The 13,744-nt window shown below is 46.3% G+C and overlaps 1 protein-coding gene across 1 annotated transcript in view; it reads left to right on the top strand.

Moving 5' to 3' along the window:
- The window catches only part of rnft2 (ring finger protein, transmembrane 2), a 137,900-nt gene that overhangs the window by 88,075 nt on the left and 36,081 nt on the right, over positions 1-13,744 (top strand). Inside the window, exon 3 of the mRNA XM_068005700.1 lies at positions 12,931-13,409. Within this exon, the coding sequence (XP_067861801.1) occupies positions 12,931-13,409 (479 nt within the window). The remainder of the gene's footprint in view (positions 1-12,930; positions 13,410-13,744) is intronic.

Raw genomic sequence — 13,744 nt, 5'->3', positions numbered from 1 at the left:
GTGTAGGGATTGCAGTGTGTGTGTGTAGGGATTGCAGTGTGTGTGTGTTGGGATTACAGTGTGTGTGTGTTGGGATTACAGTGTGTGTGTGTAGGGATTACAGTGTGTGTGTGTAGGGATTACAGTGTGTGTGTGTAGGGATTACAGTGTGTGTGTCGGGATTACAGTGTGTGTGTTGGGATTACAGCATGTGTGTTTGTCGGGATTACAGTGTGTGTGTGTGTCGGGATTACTGTGTGTGTGTGTTTGGGGATTACTGTGTGTGTGTGTAGGGATTACTCTGTGTGTGTGTGTGTGTGTGTGTGTGTGAGTGAAGGGATTAGTGTGTGTGTGTAGGGATTACAATGTGTGTGTGTGTTGGGATAACAGTGTGTGTGTGTATGGATTACAGTGTGTGTGTAGGGATTACAGTGTGTGTGTGTGTAGGGATTACAGTGTGTGTGTGTGTAGGGATTACAGTGTGTGTGTGTGTAGGGATTACAGTGTGTGTGTGTGTGGATTACAGTGTGTGTGTGTGTAGGGATTACAGTGTGTGTAGCGATTACAGTGTGTGTGTGCAGCGATTACAGTGTGTGTGTGTAGGGATTACAGTGTGTGTGTGTGTAGGGATTACTGTGTGTGTGTGTGTGTAGGGATTACAGTGTGTGTAGGGATTACAGAGAGTGTGTGTAGGGATTACAGAGTGTGTGTGTAGGGATTACAGTGTGTGTGTCGGGATTACAGTGTGTGTGTGTGTAGGGATTACAGTGTGTGTGTGGGGATTACAGTGTGTGTGTGTGGGGATTACAGTGTGTGTGTGTAGGGATTACAGTGTGTGTGTGTGTAGGAATTATAGATTATGTGTGTAGGGATGATAGATTGTGTGTGTGTGTGTGTGTAGAGATTATAGATTGTGTGTCTGTGTGTGTAGGGATTATAGATTGTGTATGTGTGTGTAGGGATTACAGTGTGTGTGTTGGGATTACAGTGTGTGTGTGTGCAGGGATTACAGTGTGTGTGTGTTGGGATTACAGTGTGTGTGTGTAGGGATTAAAGTGTGTGTGTAGGGATTACAATGTGTGTGTGTAGAGATTACAGTGTGTGTGTGCAGGGATTACAGTGTGTGTCTTGGGATTACAGTGTGTGTGTGTAGGGATTAAAGTGTGTGTGTAGGGATTACAGTGTGTGTGTGTAGGGATTACAGTGTGTGTGTGTAGGGATTACAGTGTGTGTAGGGATTACAGTGTGTGTGTGTCGGGATTACAGTGTGTGTGTGGGGGGATTACAGTGTGTGTGTGTGGGGATTACAGTGTGTGTGTGGGGATTACAGTGTGTGTGTGTGTGTGTGTAGGGATTACAGTGTGTAGCTGTGTAGGGATTACAGTGTGTGTGGAAGGATTACAGTGTGTGTGTGTAGGGATTATCGATTGTGTGTGTGTCGGGATTATAGATTGTGTGTGTAGGGATTATAGATTGTGTGTGTGTGTGTAGAGATTATAGATTGTGTGTGTGTGTGTGTGCAGGGATAATAGATTGTGTGTGTAGGGATTATAGTGTGTGTTTGTGTGTGTTGGGATTATATTGTGTGTGTGTGTGTAGGGATTACAGTGTGTGTAGGAATTACAGTGTGTGTGTGTGTGTGTGTGTGTGTGTAGGGATTTCAGTGTATGTGTGTAGGGATTACAGTGTGTGTGTAGGAATTATTGTGTGTGTGTGTGTGTAGAGATTACAGTGTGTGTGTGTGTGTAATGATTATTGTGTGTGTGTCGGAATTATAGTGTGTGTTTGTGTGTGTTGGGATTATAGTGTGTGTTTGTGTGTGTGCAGGGATTATAGTGTGTCTGTGTGTGTGTAGGGATTATAGTGTGTCTGTGTGTGTCTAGATTATAGTGTGTGTGTGTGTGTAGGGATTACAGTGTGTGTGTGTTGGGATTACAGTGTGTGTGTAGGGATTACAGTGTGTGTGTGTTGGGATTACAGTGTGTGTGTGTAGGGATTACAGTGTGTTTGTGTGTGTGTGTGTGGATTACAGTGTGTGTGTGTGTGTCGGGATTACAGTGTGTGTGTGTCGGGATTACAGTGTGTGTGTGTGTGTGTGTAGGTATTACAGTGTGTGTGTGTAGGGATTATAGTGTGTGTTTGTGTGTTTCGGGATTATAGTGTGTGTTTGTGTGTGTTGCGATTATTGTGTGTTTTTGTGTGTGTGCAGGGATTATAGTGTGTCTGTGTGTGTGTAGGGATTACAGTGTGTGTGTGTAGGGATTACAGTGTGTGTGTGTAGGGATTACAGTGTGTGTGTTTGTGTAGGGATTACTGTGTGTGTGTGTGTGGATTACAGTGTGTGTGTGTGAGTCGGGATTACAGTGTGTGTGTGTGTGTGGGGGGGGATTACAGTGTGTGTGTGTGTGTGTCGGGATTACTGTGTGTGTGTGTAGGGATGACTCTGTGTGTGTGTGTGTGTAGGGATTACAGTGTGTGTGTAGGGATTACAGTGTGTGTGTGAAGCGATTAGTGTGTCTGTGGATTACAATGTGTGTGTGTAGGGATTACAGTGTGTGTGTGTAGGGATTACAGTGTGTGTGTGTGTCGGGATTACAGTGTGTGTGTGTCGGGATTACAGTGTGTGTGTGTGTTGGGATAACAGTGTGTGTGTTTGTGTGTGTCGGGATTACAGTGTGTGTGTGTGTAGGGATTACAGTGTGTGTGTGTAGGGATTACAGTGTGTGTGTGTGTTGGGATAACAGTGTGTGTGTGTAGGGATTACAGTGTGTGTGTGTGTTGGGATAACAGTGTGTGTGTTTGTGTGTGTCGGGATTACAGTGTGTGTGTGGGGGGGATTACAGTGTGTGTGTGTAGGGATTACAGTGTGTGTGTGTGTCGGGATTACAGTGTGTGTGTGTCGGGATTACAGTGTGTGTGTGTCGGGATTACAGTGTGTGTGTGTGTGTGTGTAGGGATTACAGTGTGTGTGTGTCGGGATTACAGTGTGTGTGTGTCGGGATTACAGTGTGTGTGTAGGGATTACAGTGTGTGTGTGTAGGGATTATGGTGTGTGTGTTTGTAGGGATTACAGTGTGTGTTTGTGTGTGTCGGGATTACAGTGTGTGTGTGTGTGTGTGTAGGGATTACAGTGTGTGTGTGTAGTGATTGCAGTGTGTGTGTGTTGGGATTACAGTGTGTGTGTGTAGGGATTACAGTGTGTGTGTCGGGATTACAGTGTGTGTGTTGAGATTACAGCATGTGTGTGTGTCGGGATTACAGTGTGAGTGTGTGTAGGGATTACAGTGTGTGTGTGTCGGGATTACAGTGTGTGTGTGTAGGGATTACAGTGTGTGTGTGTGTCGGGATTACAGTGTGTGTGTGTGTCGGGATTACAGTGTGTGTGTGTCGGGATTACAGTGTGTGTGTGTTGGGATTACAGTGTGTGTGTGTAGGGATTACATTGTGTGTGTGTGGGGGGATTACAGCAGGTGTGTGTGTCGGGATTACACTGTGTGTGTGTGTGTGTGTGTAGGGATTACAGTGTGTGTGTGTGTGTGTGTGTGTGTGTGTGTGTGTGTCGGGATTGCAGTGTGTGTGTGTTGGGATTACAGTGTGTGTGTGTTGGGATTACAGTGTGTGTGTGTAGGGATTACAGTGTGTGTGTGTAGGGATTACAGTGCGTGTGTCGGGATTACAGTGTGTGTGTTGGGATTACAGCATGTGTGTTTGTCGGGATTACAGTGTGTGTGTGTCGGGATTACTGTGTGTGTGTGTTTGGGGATTACTGTGTGTGTGTGTAGGGATTACTCTGTGTGTGTGTGGGGGGATTACAGCAGGTGTGTGTGTCGGGATTACAGTGTGTGTGTGTGTGTGTGTAGGGATTACAGTGTGTGTGTGTGTGTGTGTGTGTGTGTAGGGATTGGAGTGTGTGTGTGTAGGGATTGCAGTGTGTGTGTGTAGGGATTACAGTGTGTGTGTGTAGGGATTACAGTGTGTGTGTCGGGATTACAGTGTGTGTGTTGGGATTACAGCATGTGTGTTTGTCGGGATTACAGTGTGTGTGTGTCGGGATTACTGTGTGTGTGTGTTTGGGGATTACTCTGTGTGTGTGTAGGGATTACTCTGTGTGTGTGTGTGTGAGTGAAGGGATTAGTGTGTGTGTGTAGGGATTACAATGTGTGTGTGTGTTGGGATAACAGTGTGTGTGTGTATGGATTACAGTGTGTGTGTAGGGATTACAGTGTGTGTGTGTGTAGGGATTAGTGTATGTGTGTGTAGCGATTACAGTGTGTGTGTGTAGGGATTACAGTGTGTGTGTGTGTAGGGATTACAGTGTGTGTGTGTAGGGATTACAGCAGGTGTGTGTGTGTGGATTACAGCAGGTGTGTGTGTGTGGATTACAGTGTGTGTGTGTAGGGATTACGGTGTGTGTGTGTAGGGATTACAGTGTGTGTGTGTAGGGATTACTGTGTGTGTGTGTGTGTAGGGATTACAGTGTGTGTAGGGATTACAGAGAGTGTGTGTAGGGATTACAGAGAGTGTGTGTAGGGATTACAGAGTGTGTGTGTAGGGATTACAGTGTGTGTGTCGGGATTACAGTGTGTGTGTGTGTGTGGATTACAGCAGGTGTGTGTGTGTGGATTACAGTGTGTGTGTGTAGGGATTACGGTGTGTGTGTGTCGGGATTACAGTGTGTGTGTGTGGGGATTACAGTGTGTGTGTGTGTAGGGATTACAGTGTGTGTGTGGGGATTACAGTGTTTGTGTGTGGGGATTACAGTGTGTGTGTGTGTCGGGATTACTGTGTGTGTGTGTGTTTGGGGATGACTGTGTGTGTTTGTGTGTGTGCAGGGATTATAGTGTGTCTGTGTGTGTCTAGATTATAGTGTGTGTGTGTGTAGGGATTACAGTGTGTGTGTGTGTAGGGATTACTCTGTGTGTGTGTGTGTCGGGATTACAGTGTTTGTGTGTGTTGGGATAACAGTGTGTGTGTGTAGGGATTACAGTGTGTGTGTGTAGGGATTACTCTGTGTGTGTGTGTCGGGATTATGGTGTGTGTGTAGGGATTATGGTGTGTGTGTTTGTGTGTGTCGGGATTACAGTGTGTGTGTGTGTGTAGGGATTACAGTGTGTGTGTGTAGGGATTACAGTGTGTGTGTGTAGGGATTGCAGTGTGTGTGTGTAGGGATTGCAGTGTGTGTGTGTTGGGATTATAGTGTGTGTGTGTAGGGATTACAGTGTGTGTGTGTGTGTGTAGTGATTACAGTGTGTGTGTGTGTGTGTGTCGGGATTACAGTGTGTGTGTGTGTGTGTGTGTAGGGATTACAGTGTGTGTGTGTGTCGGGATTACTGTGTGTGTGTGTGTTTGGGGATTACTGTGTGTGTTTGTGTGTGTGCAGGGATTATAGTGTGTCTGTGTGTGTCTAGATTATAGTGTGTGTGTGTGTAGGGATTACAGTGTGTGTGTGTGTAGGGATTACTCTGTGTGTGTGTGTGTCGGGATTACAGTGTTTGTGTGTGTTGGGATAACAGTGTGTGTGTGTAGGGATTACAGTGTGTGTGTGTAGGGATTACTCTGTGTGTGTGTGTGTCGGGATTATGGTGTGTGTGTAGGGATTATGGTGTGTGTGTTTGTGTGTGTCGGGATTACTGTGTGTGTGTGTAGGGATTACAGTGTGTGTGTGTGTGTGTGTGTAGGGATTACAGTGTGTGTGTGTAGGGATTGCAGTGTGTGTGTGTTGGGATTATAGTGTGTGTGTGTGTAGGGATTACAGTGTGTGTGTGTGTGTAGGGATTACAGTGTGTGTGTTTTTGTGTGTATGGATTACAGTGTGTGTGTTTGTGTGTGTCGGGATTACAGTGTGTGTGTGTGTAGGGATTACAGTGTGTGTGTGTGTGTGTAGGGATTACAGTGTGTGTGTGTGTGTGTAGGGATTACAGTGTGTGTGTGTGTGTGTAGGGATTACAGTGTGTGTTTGTAGGGATTACAGTGTGTGTGTTTTTTTGTGTGTCGGGATTACAGTGTGTGTGTGGGGATTACAGTGTGTGTGTGTAGGGATTACAGTGTGTGTGTGTGTGTAGGGATTGCAGTGTGTGTGTGTTGGGATTATAGTGTGTGTGTGTAGGGATTACAGTGTGTGTGTGTAGGGATTACAGTGTGTGTGTCGGGATTACAGTGTGTGTGTTGGGATTACAGCATGTGTGTGTGTGTCGGGATTACAGTGTGTGTGTGTGTAGGGATTACAGTGTGTGTGTGTGTAGGGATTACTCTGTGTGTGTGTGTGTCGGGATTACAGTGTTTGTGTGTGTAGGGATTACAGTGTGTGTGTGTGTGTGTGTAGGGATTACAGTGTGTGTGTGTAGGGATTACTCTGTGTGTGTGTGTGTGTCGGGATTATGGTGTGTGTGTAGGGATTATGGTGTGTGTGTTTGTGTGTGTCGGGATTACAGTGTGTGTGTGTGTGTAGGGATTACAGTGTGTGTGTGTAGGGATTGCAGTGTGTGTGTGTTGGGATTATAGTGTGTGTGTGTAGGGATTACAGTGTGTGTGTGTGTGTGTGTAAGGATTACAGTGTGTGTGTGTGTGTCGGGATTACAGTGTGTGTGTTTGTGTGTGTAGGGATTACAGTGTGTGTGTTTGTGTGTGTCGGGATTACAGTGTGTGTGTGTGTAGGGATTACAGTGTGTGTGTGTGTGTAGGGATTACAGTGTGTGTGTGTGTGTAGGGATTACAGTGTGTGTTTGTAGGGATTACAGTGTGTGTGTTTTTTTGTGTGTCGGGATTACAGTGTGTGTGTGTGTGTGTAGGGATTACAGTGTGTGTGTGTGTAGGGATTACAGTGTGTGTGTGTGTGTAGGGATTACAGTGTGTGTGTGTAGGGATTGCAGTGTGTGTGTGTTGGGATTATAGTGTGTGTGTGTAGGGATTACAGTGTGTGTGTGTGTAGGGATTACAGTGTGTGTGTGTGTGTGTGTGTGTGTGTGTGTGTAGGGATTACAGTGTGTGTGTGTAGGGATTACAGTGTGTGTGTAGGGATTACAGTGTGTGTGTCGGGATTACAGTGTGTGTGTTGGGATTACAGCATGTGTGTGTGTGTCGGGATTACAGTGTGTGTGTGTGTAGGGATTACAGTGTGTGTGTGTAGGGATTACTGTGTGTGGGTGTGTTTGGGGATTACTGTGTGTGTGTGTAGGGATTACTCTGTGTGTGTGTGTGTGTAGGGATTACAGTGTGTGTGTGTAGGGATTACAGTGTGTGCGTGTAGGGATTACAGTGTGCGTGTAGGGATTACAGTGTGCGTGTAGGGATTACAGTGTGTGTGTAGGGATTACTGTGTGTGTGTGTGTTTGGGGATTACTGTGTGTGTGTGAAGGGATTACAATGTGTGTGTGTGTTGGGATAACAGTGTGTGTGTAGGGATTACAGTGTGTGTGTAGGGATTGCAGTGCGAGCGCGCGCGCGTGTGGGGATTGCAGTGTGCGTGTGTGTGTGTGTGTGTGTTTGTCGGGATTACAATGTGTGTGTAGGGATTACAGTGTGTGTGTTGGGATTACAGTGTGTGTGTGTGTCGGGATTACAGTGTGTGTGTGTGCAGGGATTACAGTGTGTGTGTCGGGATTACAGTGTGTGTGTTGGGATTACAGCATGTGTGTGTGGATTACATTGTGTGTGTGTGTGGATTACATTGTGTGTGTATGTGGGATTTACAGTGTGTGTGTGTAGGGATTACAGTGTGTGTGTAGGGATTACAGTGTGTGTGTGTGTAGGGATTACAGTGTGTGTGTGTGTGTAGGGATTACAGTGTGTGTGTGTAGGGATTGCAGTGTGTGTGTGTTGGGATTATAGTGTGTGTGTGTTTGTGTAGGGATTACTGTGTGTGTGTGTGTGTGTGTGTGTGTGTAGGGATTTCAGTGTGTGTGTATGTGTGTGTGCAGGGATAACAGTGTGTGTGTGTAGGGATTACAGTGTGTGTGTAGGGATTACAGTGTGTGTGTGTGTCGGGATTATGGTGTGTGTGTGTAGGGATTATGGTGTGTGTGTTTGTAGGGATTACAGTGTGTGTGTCGGGATTACAGTGTGTGTGTGTGTGTGTGTGTAGGGATTACAGTGTGTGTGTGTAGGGATTACAGTGTGTGTGTGTAGGGATTACAGTGTGTGTGTTGGGATTATAGTGTGTGTGTGTAGGGATTACAGTGTGTGTGTGTGTGTGTGTAGGGATTACAGTGTGTGTGTGTGTAGGGATTACAGTGTGTGTGTGTGTAGGGATTACAGTGTGTGTGTGTAGGGATTACAGTGTGTGTGTGTCGGGATTACAGTGTGTGTGTGTTGGGATTACAGCGTGTGTGTGTGTGTCGGGATTACAGTGTGTGTGTGTGTAGGGATTACAGCAGGTGTGTGTATGGGGATTACAGTGTGTGTGTGTCGGGATTACAGTGTGTGTGTGTCGGGATTACAGTGTGTGTGTGTAGGGATTACAGTGTGTGTGTGTAGGGATTACAGTGTGTGTGTGTCGGGATTACAGTGTGTGTGTGTCGGGATTACAGTGTGTGTGTGTTTGGGGATTACTGTGTGTGTGTGTAGGGATTACTCTGTGTCTGTGTGTGTGTGTGTGTGTGTGTGAAGGGATTAGTGTGTGTGTGTAGGGATTACAATGTGTGTGTGTGTGTGTGTTGGGATAACAGTGTGTGTGTGTGTGTAGGGATAACAGTGTGTGTGTGTGTGTAGGGATTACAGTGTGTGTGTGTGTGTGTAGGGATTACAGTGTGTGTGTGTGTAGGGATTACAGTGTGTGTGTGTGTAGGGATTACAGTGTGTGTGTGTGTAGGGATTACTGTGTGTGTGTGTGTGTAGGGATTCCAGTGTGTGTGTGGGGATTACAGCAGGTGTGTGTGTGTAGGGATTACTGTGTGTGTGTGTGTAGGGATTACAGTGTGTGTGTCTGTGTGTGTGTCGGGATTACTGTGTGTGTGTGTTTGGGGATTACTTTGTGTGTGTGTAGGGATTACTCTGTGTGTGTGTGTGTGTGTGTGTAGGGATTACAGTGTGTGTGTGTAGGGATTACAGTGTGTGTGTGTGTAGGGATTACAGTGTGTGTGTGTGTGGGGATCACAGCAGGTGTGTGTGTGTAGGGATTACAGTGTGTGTGTGTAGGGATTACAGTGTGTGTGTGTTTGTGTAGGTATTACAGTGTGTGTGTGTGTGTGTGTGTGTCGGGATTACAGTGTGTGTGTGCAGGGATTACAGTGTGTGTGTGTCGGGATTACAGTGTGTGTGTGCAGGGATTACAGTGTGTGTGTGTGTGTGTGTGTGTGTGTGTCGGGATTACAGTGTGTATGCAGGGATTACAGTGTGTGTGTGTCGGGATTACAGTGTGTGCAGGGATTACAGTGTGTGTGTGTCGGGATTACAGTGTGCTTGTGTCAGGATTACAGTGTGTGTGTGCAGGGATTACAGCGTGTGTGTGCAGGGATTACAGTGTGCGCGCGTCAGGATTGCAGTGTGTGTGTGTGTGTGTAGGGATTACAGTGTGTGTGTGTGTGTGTGTAGGGATTACTCTGTGTGTGTGTGTGTGTGTGTCGGGATTACAGTGTGTGTGTGTCTGTGGGGATTAAAGTGTATGTGTGTGTGTAGGGATTACAGTGTGTGTGTGTGTGTGTAGCGATTTCAGTGTGTGTGTGTCTGTGTGTCGGGATTACAGTGTGTGTGTGCAGGGATTACAGTGTGTGTGTCGGGATTACAGTGTGTGTGTTCAGGGATTACAGTGTGTGTGTGTCGGGATTACAGTGTGCTTGTGTCAGGATTACAGTGTGTGTGTGCAGGGATTACAGCGTGTGTGTGCAGGGATTACAGTGTGTGTGTGCAGGGATTACAGTGTGCGCGCGTCAGGATTACAGTGTGTGTGTGTGTAGGGATTACAGTGTGTGTGTGTGTAGGGTTTACAGTGTGTGTGTAGGGATTACTCTGTGTGTGTGTGTGTGTCGGGATTACAGTGTGTGTGTGTGTGTCGGGATTACAGTGTGTGTGTGTCTGTGGGGATTACAGTGTATGTGTGTGTGTGGGGATTACAGTGTATGTGTGTGTGTAGGGATTACAGTGTGTGTGTGTGTAGGGATTACAGTGTGTGTGTGTAGGGATTACAGTGTGTGTGTGTGTGTGTAGGGATTACAGTGTGTGTGTGTGTGTGTGTGTAGGGATTACAGTGTGTGTGTGTGTGTGTGTGTAGGGATTACAGTGTGTGTGTGTGTGTGTGTAGGGATTACAGTGTGTGTGTGTGTGTGTAGGGATTACAGTGTGTGTGTGTCGGGATTACAGTGTGTGTGTGCAGGGATTACAGTGTGTGTGTGTCGGGATTATGGTGTGTGTGTTTGTAGGGATTACAGTGTGTGTGTGTGTGTGTAGGGATTACAGTGTGTGTGTGTAGGGATTACAGTGTGTGTGTGTAGGGATTACAGTGTGTGTGTGTGTGTGTGTGTAGGGATAACAGTGTGTGTGTGTGTGTGTGTGGGGATTACAGTGTGTGTGTGTCGGGATTACAGTGTGTGTGTGTAGGCATTACAGTGTGTGTGTAGGGATTACAGTGTGTGTGTGTGTCGGGATTACAGTGTGTGTGTGTGTGTGGGGATTACAGTGTGTGTGGGTATTACAGCAGGTGTGTGTGTGTAGGGATTACAGTGTGTGCGTGTGTAGGGATTACAGTGTGTGTGTGTGTCGGGATTACAGTGTGTGTGTGTTTGGGGATTACTGTGCGTGTGTGTAGGGATTACTCTGTGTGTGTGTGTGTGTGTGTGTGTGTGTGTGTGTGTCGGCATTACAATGTGTGTAGGGATTACAGTGTGTGTGTAGGGATTACAGTGTGTGTTGGGATTACAGCGTGTGTGTGTGTGTCGGGATTACAGTGTGTGTGTCGGGATTACAGTGTGTGTGTTGGGATTACAGCATGTGTGTGTGTGTAGGGATTACAGTGTGTGTGTGTAGGGATTACAGTGTGTGCGTGTGTAGGGATTGCAGTGTGTGTGTGTCGGGATTACAGTGTGAGTGTAGTGATTACAGTGTGTGTGTGTGTAGGGATTACTGTGTGTGTGTATGTGTGTGTGTGTTGGGATTACAGTGTGTGTGTGTGTGTAGGTATTACAGTGTGTGTGTGTGTGTGTGTGTGTAGGGATTTCAGTGTGTGTGTGCAGGGATTACAGTGTGTGTGTGTCGGGGTTACAGTGTGTGTTTGCAGGGATTACAGTGTGTGTGTGTCGGGATTACAGTGTGTGTGTGCAGGGATTACAGTGTGTGTGTGTGTGTAGGGATTACAGTGTGTGTGTAGGGATTACAGTGTGTGTTTGTGTGTGTGTAGGGATTACAGTGTGTGTGTGTGTGTAGGGATTACAGTGTGCGTGTGTGTCAGGATTACAGTGTGTGTGTAGGGATTACAGTGTGTGTGTGTGTGTAGGGATTACAGTGTGTGTTTGTGTGTGTGTAGGGATTACAGTGTGTGTGTGTAGGGATTACAGTGTGTGTGTGTGTGTAGGGATTACAGTGTGTGTGTGTGTGTGTAGGGATTACAGTGTGTGTGTGTGTAGGGATTACAGTGTGTGTGTGTGTGTAGGGATTACAGTGTGTGTGTGTGTGTGTCAGGATTACAGTGTGCGCGCGCGCGTGTGGGGATTGCAGTGTGTGTGTATGGATTACAGTGTGTGTTTGTGTGTGTGTAGGGATTACAGTGTGTGTGTGTAGGGATTACAGTGTGTGTGTGTGTGTAGGGATTACAGTGTGTGTGTGTGTGTGTAGGGATTACAGTGCGCGCGCGCGGGGATTACCGTAGGTGCGTGTACATGTATGGGGAGTACCGTAGGTGCGGTTGTGCTTGTGTGTACGTATGGGGATTACAGTGTATGTGTGTACATGAATGGCAGGTGCCGTACGTGGGGTTGTGATTATGTATGTCGATTCCCGTGTGTGTGTATGGGGATTACTGTGTGTGTGTGTGTGTGTGTGTTTATGTCTGGGGATTACCGTTTGTGTGTGTACATGTATGGTGTGTACCGTATGTGTGGTGTGTGTGTGTGTTTGGCGATTACCGTGTGTGTGTTTTTGGGGATTTGTGTGTGTGTGTATGTTTGGGGATTACCGTATGTGTGTGTGTGTGTATTACCGTATGTGTTTGTGTGTTTTTGTATGGGGATTAACGTAAGAGTGTGTGTACGTATGGGATACATGTACATGTGTATGGATGCATATGTGTGTGTATGGGTGGACGCGCGTATGTGTGTGTATGGGTGGGCGCGCGTATGTCTACGTATGTACATGTATGGGTGGACGCGCGTATGTATACGTGTGTGTGGGTGGACGCGGGTATGTACGTGTGTGTGGCTGGACGCACATGTTTACACATGTGTGTGTGGACGCGCATGTGTACACGTGTGTGTGTGTGTGTGGACGCGCATGTGTACACGTGTGTGTGTGTGTGTGTGTGTGTGGACGCGCGTATGTCCACGTGTGTGTTTGGGGGGACGCGCGTGTGTGCACGCATGGGGGGGGAACGCGCGCGCATACACGTAGGCGTGCATGGAGGAACGCGCGCGCGTACACGTAGGCGTGCATGGAGGAACACGCGCATACAGATGTGCGCGTGTGCGGATTTACACACATGCGTGTGTGTGTGGATATATACGTGTGTATGGAAAATGTGTATTTGTAATATATATAGCGTGGAGATATATATGTGTTTGTATACACGTATATGGATGGATATGTATATGGGGTGGGTATATACATGTATGTATTTGTGCATGGGTATGTATACATGAATCTATTTGTGCGTGGGGAAGTATATATGTATGAGTGTGTGGGTACATATGTGTGTGTGTATATATATATATATATATATATATAGTATACTTGATACTAGTATAGTTACATTTTTAGACACCACTTTTAACTGCAGTGTTGTTTGTGAATTTGGCTCATTTTCTCTTTTAGGACAAGGAGTCAGACAGTTGGTTCAGAGACCAGTGTGGATGAGAATGGTGTTTTTGAAGGAATCAAACCTGAAAGCCCATCACCTCAACAGATGTTTTCTGGTTTGACAGGTCTGCAATCTGGCCCAATAACTGCCACATCATTCCAGTCTGGCCTAGTTTTGGGGTCTTCTCTCAGTGCATCCGTTGGAAGTGGAGAGGTGTTTATTCAGATGACCCCGCAAGAAGAAGGAGCCATTCACACAGAGAATATGCAGTACCATCATCGCCATCGGCATCATCATTACCACCACAGCCACCATCGTTCCTCCCTGTTGCATGTTTCTGGTGATCGCCATGGAAATACAGAAGATGGCAATGATGACCCTGGAACTCCTGCCCCGGCACTTTCAGAGCTCAAGGCTGCAGTCACTTGGCTTCAGAAGGGGCTTCCTTTTATCTTAATATTGCTGGCTAAAGTTTGCTTTCAACATAAGCTTGGTATGGACATGTCGATGCTTCTTTTAAAATTGTATTTACTAATAACAGATTGACTAAGATGCTTATGCTTGGCATCCCAGAACAAATTCAGTGTTCACAGCAAGCAACGTGGTCAATTGAGACATCTGTTCTACTTACAGTTGTCTCCATCTGCACCCTGTTATGCCAGCTCATACACCAAAAATTTAGCTATAAGGGCAGAAGGGAGCCTGCATTAAGTCCTCAAAATATGTCTAACTCCATTTTTTTTAATAATCTACTCTCTTATGTAAGTGTTTATATTCTGTTGGTCTGGGAACTCATAATTTGTTAAATTATTTGGTACGGAAGGCTCT

The sequence above is a fragment of the Heptranchias perlo genome, chromosome 25 (assembly GCF_035084215.1).
Source record: "Heptranchias perlo isolate sHepPer1 chromosome 25, sHepPer1.hap1, whole genome shotgun sequence".
NCBI classification, from domain to species: domain Eukaryota; kingdom Metazoa; phylum Chordata; class Chondrichthyes; order Hexanchiformes; family Hexanchidae; genus Heptranchias; species Heptranchias perlo.
The sequence above is the reverse complement of the archived record's forward strand: the minus strand, read 5'-3'. Positions and strand labels throughout refer to the sequence as shown.